The 11,916-nt window shown below is 38.6% G+C and overlaps 1 protein-coding gene across 7 annotated transcripts in view; it reads right to left on the minus strand.

Moving 5' to 3' along the window:
• Positions 1-219: 219 nt before the first annotated feature.
• Positions 220-11,916, minus strand: part of Hdhd2 (haloacid dehalogenase-like hydrolase domain containing 2) — a 27,873-nt gene continuing 16,176 nt past the window's right edge. For all 7 annotated transcript variants that reach the window (XM_013018961.1, XM_013018963.1, XM_013018964.1 and 4 more), the window contains 3 exons: positions 6,746-6,962; positions 4,072-4,135; positions 220-1,043 (listed from right to left, as the gene is read on the minus strand). In XM_013018961.1, coding sequence (XP_012874415.1) covers positions 940-1,043; positions 4,072-4,135; positions 6,746-6,962 — 385 coding nt within the window. In that variant the 3' untranslated portion in view covers positions 220-939. The remainder of the gene's footprint in view (positions 1,044-4,071; positions 4,136-6,745; positions 6,963-11,916) is intronic.

Below are 11,916 nucleotides of genomic sequence, written 5' to 3' on the forward strand. Positions count from 1 at the left end.
GTAGTAACCAAGTACATAAAAGCCTGAATCTGTCCCAATAGTTTCTAAGAGATTTTTCCCATAGTGTCAGAGGCAAAAATAATGAAATCTTGCAAATGTACAGTTAATAGGACCCTGGGGGACTCTAACTTCAAAAATGCATGGTCTATAAGACATTAAAGGCTTGATTTTAGTTTCTGCACTGTTCCTGTTAATAACAATGTCTAATTAAAACATCTGTAAAATACTGATAGTTTTAATTTTACATAAAATTTCCAAAACAACTGTTACGCAGTATAATAGGTATCCGCAATGAATAGGTTATTAATGGAAATATTATTTTAAATTAAAATCGGTTTCTAAATTTAAATTAGTCATCTCTGGCTAATGAAGAGAAAGGAAGTCACCCGTGCTGGGAATACAACTGAAAGCCTCATTTTCAACATCTGTTAAAGCCACTTCACTAGATCACTTGTGCTGAAGGACACTTCATTTTGTTGCCTGTGTCTGGTGCTCCATTTGCACTTCTCAGTTTCACAGTTGAACTCAGTATTAAAACAAGAGCCTAACACATCTCTCAATATAGCATTTTATGACCTAAAAAGCACATTCAACCTTATTCAGACCAATAACCCCCCTCAGTTTCCATGGGGTGACAGCGGGAGCTTCTCCCTCCCTGCCTTTGGAACCTGATGAATATTTGAAAAGGAATGGCACAAATTCTCAGCTTGCCCTTTCTTTGCGTCTCTTCTTATTTTACAATCTATAACAAAAGGGATTAGCAAGGCTTAGTGCGGTATGCAACTCAATACCTTTCTTTCAAATCAATGTATAAAATATAAGAGGGTTAAAACTAGATCAGCACTGGGCGGTCTATGTCTATGGATGCTGACGCTGAAATAAGGAATCCTTTCTAGACAAGAAGCTGGGTTTCCAGGTGCTTCACATTCACTTGATGGTTCAGAGTAAATGTTGCAGAATGTGGTCCACAGCCTGAGGGAAGCTCTCACAAGTCAGGTAGGGAGGTGGATTAATTTTTTCTTCATCTGCTGTTCGGTATTTCCCTGAAAGGAAGGTAAAGCCAGTGAACAAAGACTATAGCTAGAAAGTCAAGTTGATCACAGCTAGAAGCACCTGACTGCCACAGGACCACCCTTACAACTGCAGCAAACTAGCAGGTTTGCTTGTGAACCTAAGGCTTCAGGACACAAGGAACCAATGCAAGGGATGTCCCATCAGCATTTCTCCACGTTCCCTGGTCTTTCACAATGGACAGTTATAGGAACCAGGTCAAGTTAAGTTTCCTTCAAATCACAGCTGATAAAATAAACCCCCTCTCCCTTATACACAAGAATGGTGATTAAATCAATGGAATAAATGGAAGCCTTGATTTACGGAGGGGTGGTGTGGGGGGGACAAACAGAGACCTCCATAGCTCCTGTGCTGCTGCCCAATGCAACCTTGGGAGCTGTGATCTCTGTTGGGGGAGGGAAGGGGAGAGTGATGGATGCCAGCTCCAGGCTGGAGGCCAGACAGGACAGGCGCATACCAGGTGCCAAGTGTCAGGCACACTGCCTCACTCAACTGACTTTGGGACTCTAGGAAACCTGTTGTTACTGAGCCTGGCACTCAGTTGGACACCCCAGTCCAGAGGACTCCTAGCACTCTATAATCCCGTCTTTACAAGATTCCTAGTAATTTCTAACTATAGATGTGCTTTGTGTCTGTCTCACATCTCTGCAAGCAGGGCTGCCTGCTCTCTCACATGTTCTAATGTACTCCCAGCACCTGGCAGTATGACCAGCACATAACAAGTACTCCCTGAACTTTTATTTATTTTCTGGGTGGGGTCCGGTCATGGGGCCTGAACTCTGGGCCTGGGCGCTGTTCCTCAGCAATTCAGCTCAAGGCTAGCACTCTACCACTTGAGCCACAGCGCCACTTCCGGCTTTTTTTTGTTTTTTGCTTATGTGGTACTGAGGAATTGAACCCAGGGCCTAAGGCATGCAAGGCAAGCGCTCTACCACTGAGCCACCTTCCCAGCCCCCTCCCTGAACTTTAAAATTTTAAATTTTATCTTTAGAGAATGAATGGAAGGAAAAGAGGCAAAGGAGAGGACAGGAGGAGGGAAGGGAAGAAAGAAATGCAGAGCAGTGCTCCAGCTCTGGTCCAGGAGAAGGCAACTTGTCCCATAGCCCTTGTGCTACTCTAAACTTGCCTCACCCTTTGTTTCCTCATCCCTATTTCTGTGATCTTTTACTTATTCTCCTGCTTTCTTCAGTATTCTCTGACTAAATCGAGCTCCCCCAGCAACAGATTCATTGTGTTCCACAACTCTTTAGGATGCTTTGCTCAGCAAACATAAAACCCTCCTTCCACACGTTGGCACTGTGCTAGAGGATGCTTCCTCTCTTGTCCTGCTGACTCTGAGTTCTTACAGTGAAGGAATTGGCACCGAATGCACCGAGCATACCTCACTCACCCTGACACACTCAAGACACTTGTCCAGACCATGGTCCACAGTGCAACTTCCACTAGCTTTGTTTTGTTTTTCCCTCAAGCTTAAATCTCATGAGTGTAAAACTCTTGGCAAGGTTTCAACATGATCTCATGTATACATTTAAAGACTAACTACTGCTTACACTATCTACTTCCTGGATGCAGTGGTCTGTCTAAGGGGCATGTATGTCAGTGCCTCTAAAGCAACCTGTGCTTCTGCATGAATGAATGGTAAGCAGTGGGAGGCTAGGCACTTCTGTAAGACAAAGAGCAATCCTTTTTTTTTCTTTCTAGCTGGCTTTCACATGCTAAACAAATTCTGGTTAGGATAAACCAGAAGTTTTTAACAGCAAATAACTAATCAATTATATACTGAACATCTACCATGTGCTGCCCACTGAGAAACAAACATGCTGATGATTACCCACAAAAGGTATATAGTACGGACTACGAATTAAAATATTTAGAATAAAGTTTGAACATGGACAAGTAGAACACTTGTCCACCACACTCGATTAAAATATATCTGTAAAGCTTCCATCCAAAGATAAACAATATAAATGCTTTCATGAGAGGAACTTAGCTGTCTTACTAATTACACGTGTTAGTTGTGACACTGTTATGCTGTAGGCTTCACTTAGACTTACTCAAAGTCTCTGATTTAGGCCGGTTGTAACCTCCTGCTAGTAATTAGAAAGCAGAGCCAATGGAGACCAGCAGGGGAGATAAACCATTCCTGACACTGCACAAGTCCAGTTTGGATGGTGCGTACACATATTTAGTTGTGTGAGCTAAAGAAAGGAAATGTCCATAGGCACAATACTCAAAAGCAAAAATAATTATTTGGGGTTCTTCTCAATGATTAGAAGATAAAGTTGCAAAGGACAGGAAATCGAAAACAAAGAACAGGGGAGGCTGGTGAGCAAGGCTCATTTTCTTGACTTCTATCCTGTGTCCTCTTTCTGCTTATATCACAGGACAGTAATAATGTTCCCGGGTAGGTTGTGATCATTTTGATGGAGAAATCTGAAAAAAATTACTGTTTTCATTCTGGAGTAACTGTCTGCAAGGCTCCAATAGTTTAGGCCTTGTCAAATGTTTCTTTACTCAACTGTAGCTCTTTACATTTTCCTGTCCTTTCTTTTAAACTCAATGCAGTTTGTATACAATCACATTTGCTTGGACACATGCCACAGCTACTTTCTCTAAAAGATTCCCTGTGGTAACTCTTCTCTGACTGTTTTGATCGCACTAGAATCTCACACACTAGTCTGCACAGAGCTGGACCAACATGGAGGGCAATAAACCAGTATACTGCAGCCAGAATACTGATTCCTCTTGAAGAAGAGGTGTCTTTTCCTTTTCCCATCAAGGATGGCTATCTCTGGGCAAGCTCTAGAATACTTCTATCTCTGGTCTTTCAAGCTTTGTATAGAATAGGCATTCTCTCTTTGTCTTTCCTATAATCCTAATCTCATGCTTCATGGTGGAAAGAAAAACCAATGTGCTTCTGCCACTTTGGCAAAAGCTGTTGTTTGTGCAATTGTGAACTCTACCATTCAGTTTTTGAAAAGGCATAAAGAAGATACGTACCAGTTTTAACCAAGATGCCCAACATTCCGGCATTCTGGGCCCCACCAACGTCATCCCTGCAGTCCTGAAAAAGCACAAAAAGGTGCTTAGTCCAGGGCTTCCATTCCATTTACCAACAAACCCTACCAATGATTGGCTAGGCTGTGAGGGTCTCTTGGAAACTCTTAAAACAGAAGCGTAGGAGAGTACTTGGAGGAAGTGAACCACATTTAGACAGAAATGTCCAAAAGAGAAGGTGTATACTAGCCCAAGGAATCTCAGTAACTGAACCGAAAACAGTGATGAGTCTTCATGCTTTGCCACCTATATATTCCCTTTCTCTTACAACAGACTATGCAAAATGGACTTCTATGCATTTGGTGGCTTGTACAATTAATAATCCAGCTGAAGACAATGGAGGAGCTAAATTCAGAAGATAGCTTTTCAGTGCCATGTCATATATTATTCTTACTTTCCATCCAGTTGGACACACCAGATAAGATCAAGTCAAATCAATATACTTACACAGACCATGTTAATACTTAAACAGACAGTCTGATGCTCACTTCCCACTTGGAAATCACAAACCACTCTGCAAAGGGAGCTCTTCTGTCTACTTCTTACTCAAGATAGTGATAAGAGCTGGGCACTGGGCACTCAAGTATAATCCTCACTCACAAGTGACTCAAGAGGCTGAGACCTGTAGGATCTCAAACAAGCCCAGGCTAAAAGCTAGGCTGAAGGCATGGCTCAACTGGGAATGCTAGCCCTAAACAAGCCCAGAAATTGTGAAGTCCTCCATTCAAGTAATAATATTGGTGTGCACATACACACAAAAGATAAGGATAAGGACACTTGTTAGAGCTGGGTGTTGTGGCATGTTGCCAATATTCAGCACTCAAAAGGCTGAGGAGGATCAATTGAACCTTAGAGTTGAAGGCCAGCCTGGGCAGCATGGTGATATCCATCTCAAAAAGCAGCAACAAACTCAGGAAGCTGAGATCTGAGGATTGTGGTTAAAAGCCAGCTTGGGCAGAAAAGTCCTTGTGAGACTCTTATCTCCAATAAACTATTAAAAAGAGCTGTGGCTCAAGTGGTAGAGCACTAGCCTTGAGCATAAAGAGGCTTCAGGACAGCATCTAGGTCCTGAGTTCAAGCCCCAGGATAGGCAAAAAAGAAAGTTTTTAGTAGATGATTTATATCATGAAATACATTTATACAAGAGTATATGATGTTACTCATACATAAAACTGAAACCATTATCTTGCCCATGTAATTGTAACTCCTCTGTATAGTATTTTCATAATAATAATTAAAAAAATAAAAAGAACGTGAAAACTGAAAAAAAAAAGCAGCAGCAAAATAAATACTTAAGTCCCTAAAACAAAACCTTCCAAACTGAAACAAAGTCAAACAAAATCAACAGATACTTGATTGTTTTTGACAATGAATTCAAGTAAAAATTCAAGTCACATCCGTAAGCTGGAGTCACATCATGCCTGAAGAAATTTTTTTGCCTTTTATTGTTTAATATTGTTCAATAACAAGTTTTGAAAATGAATATCTAAATGTCAAAATCATCAATCAAGGTCTAACTTTAAACTTTTTCTGTTTGCCCTGTTGAAGAAATGCGACTGGGGATATAGAGGAAGTAGGAAAGTGGGACACAGTGAACAAAGGAGAGAGAACAGCCACGCTCTTGGATAACAAAGAGACTTGAATACAGCTGCTGCATGACCCTCTCTCCTCCCATCCTGTCCCACTCCCGAGTCTCCTGGAGTCTTCTGTCCCAGAGAACCACCTCTTCACCTGCATTTGTTTAGGCAAAGGATGCCAAGAGGGAAAGGTGTGACAGGAAGCTATGATCTCAGGAAGCTATGATCTCAACAATTTTGGGTATTTAAAAAATAGATAACATTAGGAAGACTGACACATTGCCATTATCACTGTAAGTTAAGAAAATCAGGAGGGAGTCCAGAGCCCGACCTCTACTTCCAGCTGTGCTACTAGTTAATTGTGGGGCCAGGTAGGACATTTGTTTCTAGGATTCAGTGTCCTAGTCTGTACAATGAAGAGACTTGGATTAAATAATCCTGAAGGCTGTTTCCACACTGACTTGATATTTAAAAACTGGTGGCCATGGCCACCAACTTACCAGGAGGCATGTGACTCTTATTTCTCTTCCCCATCACAGCACCATTTTTAAAATGTTTGCTTGCTTCAGCAGGGCAATCTGACAAAGTGCTCACCACACAGGCCTTCCATGCATTTCAGTCTCAGCCATGAAATGCATAGCCCTACTACTCAAAGGGCTAAGCTCAACATCTTTTAGCTGTGTATGATATCCTGGTTGGGAAACTTTTTCAAATCTAATGCTAAGAATAATGTCAGACTCCTTAGGTTCAGGTTATTCTCCATATTTATAATAAAAAAATTAAGTCTGTATTTGAGTTTTCTACAAACATATACAACATTTAATTGACTTACAATATTAAGTTGTCTTTGAATTATATATGTGCCATCAAATTATGGAGAACTGTCAGGACAATCAAAACTTCAGCTCTTTAGACGAATACCATTGACTGTCTAGAGGAAAGTTTATTATTGGTAGCCACTGACTACTACCGTTATCATAAGCAACAAAAAGTGCTTCCCTGGAACAAACTCAGGACATCTCCTGGGCTTTTCTACTTACATCTCCTATCATGACGGCCTCCTCTGGTGCATAGCCAGTGTCTCGCAATGCTTCCAGAAAGAATGTCTTCTCTGGTTTGCCCACTACTATGGCTTTGGTGTCAGTGGCATATTCTAGAGCAGTCACAAAGGGCCCTGGCCCCAGGGCTAAGCCATCTTTCCTCTTGTAATACCTGGCTTTGTGAATCGCTATTAAAGGTGCCCCATCTAGAAGTAACCTAGAGACATGAAAAAAGAAGAAAGACGGGGGGGGGGGAGGCGGAGTGAAGGGACTAGTTAAAAATAGGCTTTTATAACTAAAAAAGAATGTCAGACTTACAAAGTGGTTTTATTCACATTCACAGAAACAAATAGTTTCTTATTAACTTTTAATGACTTGCTGTCTTTTAATGAATTCACTTAGAACTGTTGGGAATTACACTAAGATACATAATAGAAAGGTGATAAGATTATTAAATTTGGGATTGCTTCAACCTTTTACCTTTAGTGGTTTCAGACACTCCAAATCGCCAGGGAAAGAGAATTAAGAAAACTACAGCTAAATAAGGCACTCAAGGGAAGAAGCTTAACTTAATGAGACGAGTTGTTCCCACCTTCCCTAATGGCAAGCAGGAGGCTCCAGAGCTCTGACAATACCACATGGTTGTTGGTGTAGTGACTTATGAGTGAACTCCTGAAATACCCCTGCTTGCTCTACTCCAAAATTTAAGTTTCTTTTTACTTCAGAAATTTAACTGAGAATTTAACAGAGCTTCTGCTTATAACTTAACCTGTACAAACTTTCTGACTGCTTCTGGTTGATGCCAAATCAAGACTGCTTACAAGGACTGCCTACAAAGGAATCCCCCTACAAGACAACAAACAGGAGGTGCAGAGAGTTTTCAGTTAGATAATGAAACACTACATATAGCTGAGCATCTTAAGGCAAAAATGTAATGTATCTCCTCCTTAAATCCACCACTTACTTCAACCCTGCAGCCTCCAATCCCACCGAAGTAGTCACACACTAATTATTCTCTCATGCAATAGAAGATATGATCTGTTTCTTAAGCTGCTTTTAACCAATGTAATAAATGATCTCACTAGCTTAATTTACTCTAGTCATCTCCTTAGTTAAAATATTTAGTATGTCCATGGAGGAAGAATTCATCACATCTTCGCCTATACAATTATGAGTAATTAAGCACTCAACTAGGAAACTGCTAAATTATTCTTGTCAGTGGGCATGGAAATAACTTCCTGTGGGAGATGCAGAATTCAGACATTTATGATTAAATATTAAGTAAAACCCAATACTGGACTACTACAGGAGCTTACTGTTAGTTACTGCAAATTGCTCATAGCACAGTACAAATCCTTCAGATTTACTCACAAATATTAATACAAACTAATTACTGAAAGCAGATCTTGGAATTCAGCATCAGAAAACTTGCAAAGCTCATCTGCTGTCCTTAAAAGAACCGTCATTAATAGAAACAAGACATCAAAGGGTGATTCACCTATTCTCCTCTTCCACACTATGCCAATCCCATTTATTTGTTTCTCTACCATAGAACTAAAATTCTTTATGCAACAGACCTCAAAATTGCTTTCCATTTACATAGCTAAACTAAAAACTCATTTGATCTAGCTTTATTAATATTTTATTATATCTTAAATGGGGACGAGACTTATCAGCTTGATTGATGTGTCTACTTAATTCCTATGTTTTATTCTAGTGCCTTCCCTGGAAAGGCTGAACCTGCAGTTCCACTACATTTCTCTAAGTGGGAACTAGTTTTGCACCAGGCTGGAGCAGACGGGCATCTCACAAAAATGACTCCTACACCAACCATTCTTCTTTGCATGTCATATCTTCACTAAGTCTTGGAAGACCAGAAGAATATTTATGATGGCCTGAAAAGAAAATGTTTTCTAGGTCACAAATTTAAAGGTCTTTCACAGTTAAATAGTTTAAATATATATTTAAATATAGGTATAAATATAAGTGAATATATGTAAATACACTCACATAGATAAATATATAACATATATTTATATGTTATAACTGTAAATAAAACGGAGCTAGGCATGGTGGTGCTTGTCTGTAATCCCAGCGCTTGGGAAGCTGAGAATGGAGGATAGAGAATTTAAAGACAGCTTGAACTCTACATTATAGCTCTGTCTCACTAAGAAACTTAAAAAAAAAATAGACATTTAGGGGCTGGGAAGGTGGCTCAGTGGTAGAGTGCTTGCTTTGCATGCACAAGGCCCTGGGTTAGATTCCTCAGTACCACATAAGCAGAAAAAGCCAGAAGTAGCACCATGGTTAAAGTGGTAGAATATTAGCCTTGAGCTGAAGAGCTCAGGGACAGAGCCCAGGCCCAGAGTTCAGGCCCCATGACTGACACCAAAAAAAAAAGACATTTAAATACTTGGAATGATTTTATATCTACTCTATCGGTAACAAAGGTTTGGTTATTTCCATGATCAGAAACAATACATTAGCAGGAAATCTAAAAATATTCTTATGCCTACTGAGGTGTAAAAAGAAAGTGAAAAAGGTAAATCCTGATACCAAAATCTCTGCCTATAAACTCTAGGTAGGTAAAAACAAACAAACAAAACAAACAAAAACTCTCAGTAGAGCAGCAAGAAAAACACTAAGGCATAATTTAGATTCAGAGCCAAAAGGTTCCATTTCATTGTATACAAAAAAGTTCATCAAGATCCTATCCAACAGAATAAAAGTGAGTGTGATGACACTCATCTGTCATCTCAGCTACAGTAAGAAGCACAAATAGAAGTCGCATAGTCCAGGAGAGCTCAGGGAAAAAGTGAGACCCTATCCCAAAAGTAACCACAGCAAAAGAGGATGGAGGTGTGGATCAGATGGGAGAGTGCTTGACTGGCAAGCACAAAGCTCTGAGTTCAAATTCCAATATCACTACTAGAAAAATATTCTACAAATAAATCATTAGAATGATCAAGTAAATGTGAGAAGTTTGCTGAATAAAAGCCTAATATACAAGAAGTCAATGAAATTTCTATTGTTAGCAATAGCAGTTAAAAATAAAATTTAACAAAATACTATTTACATTAGCATCAAGCAACATGAAAAGCTAGGATTAACCAAAAATTCTGAAACACACAACCTAGAGACTACAAAACACTGATGTTTAAAAAAATCTTAAATAAATGGAGAAATTTCATTTTCATAGTCTAGAAGACACATTATAATCCAGATGCAAATTCTACCCAAAGACATAGATTTAAGAAAGTACCAACCAAATGTAGAACAGGCCTTTTACATGAATATTTAAAAATTCTGATTCCAAGCCGGATGCCGGTGGCTCACGACTGTAATCCTAGCTACTCAGGAGGCTAAGATCTGAGGATCGCAGTTCAAAGCCAGACCGGCAGGAAAGTCCATGAGACTCTTATCTCCATTAAACCACTAGAAAACTGGAAGTGGCACTGTGGCTCAAGCAGTAGTGTGCTTGCCTTGAACCGAAGAGCTCAGGAATAGCGCCCAAGCCAAGAGTTCAAGCCCTATGACCGACAAAAAAAAATTCTGATTCCAAAATTTATATGAAACTCAGTGAACAGCTAGGATAATCTTAAAGAAAAATAAAGTTGCTCTAAAACAAAGCCACAAATGTAAAGTCACTTGATTTGTGTCAAAAACACAACTCTTAATTCAGAGGAAGATTAATATATATTTGTAATAAATATTTCTGGAACAAGGAATACTAATAGAAAAAAAAAGAACTCTTAGCAGGTTAGAGTCCTCTCTGGAAAACAAAGAATTAGTAATAATTCAAGTAGGTCCTATAGCTAATTGTTAAAGGTAAACCAACCAATAAGGCTTATGGAAGAAAATATAGTATCTTCCCTTGGGAGACAAAGATGTCTTGAATGAAACAGAAGAAAATACTGATGAATTAGACTCTATCAAAACCAAGAACTTCAGGTTCTTATACATGAATAGAGTGAAAAGACAAGCCACAGGCAGGTAGAACATCTTTAGTAAAGAACCAAAGACTTGCCCACAAAACACATAAAAAAACCTGAAAATCATAGAAAATAACAACCCAAGCAGAAAAGTTAAAAGATTTTCATGAGTACATCACAAAAGTAAATGTCCAATGGTCAATAAGAATGAAAATTTTGAACTCTTATTTGTGCTAGCCAGGAACATGTGACTTAATATAGTCACTTTAGAAAACTGGATGGTAATGTTTAAAAAGCTAAACAATTACCTTTTATCTAACAATTTTTAGATATATACCCAAGAGAACTGAATGTATATATGCTCCAAAGATATGTAGAAGGATGTTTACAGTTTACTTATTCATATCAGCAAAACTGGAAATAAACACCCATTAACAGTAGAATTGTGTAAAATTTATAAAGTACTACACAATGATATAAAATACATAAAACAAAAAATGAAGTATTGCCACATATACAACTTGGATAAATCTCAAAACCATAAACTGATGTGACAATGATAGGATCTCATTCATATGAAGATCAAGAACTGGCAATACTAACAGAAGTCAGAGCAGTTGTTCTTCACTATGAATATAATGGGGGTTCCAAAATATTCACTGTGCTTGTTATACCTTAATTTAGAAAAGTTGCTAACAGATTTATTTTTGTGGCTTACTTCCCTGAAACTTATTTCAAGTAGCAAGAGTTGCCCCAATCATAAAAGAAAATCCTAAAATTACAAAATAATGGCTGCAACTTGAATATTCACCTCAGTTGTATATTCTGACTTTCAAATTTGTGCATGTTTCTTTATGTGCCTATACAAATGGAATGCTCTATATATCTCAAATTATGAAAATTACTCATGTCAAAAGTTTTTTGTATTTTTATTTTCTGGACTTTAAGAAGATTAAAATAATAGTCAGAAATGGGAAAAGCCCATAGAAACATTTGTAATTTGACCTTGTTGCTACAGTTATGAAATTCCTGGTGCCCTGAGCTCTATAAAAATATTTCAGAAGTTACTATACAAATTCATTAATAACAGAGGCCCTCATTTTCAACTCTTCTCCCTTTCTCTTCTTTCTTTACTAAAAAACTATACTGGAGTAATAAACGTGATTTTTTCTTAACAATGACAATATAAAAGTCAACAGAAACCATTGTGATAAGAATCTCTTCCCCACCACTAAAAAA

This window comes from Dipodomys ordii, unplaced genomic scaffold (assembly GCF_000151885.1).
Source record: "Dipodomys ordii isolate 6190 unplaced genomic scaffold, Dord_2.0 Scaffold43, whole genome shotgun sequence".
NCBI classification, from domain to species: Eukaryota; Metazoa; Chordata; class Mammalia; order Rodentia; family Heteromyidae; genus Dipodomys; species Dipodomys ordii.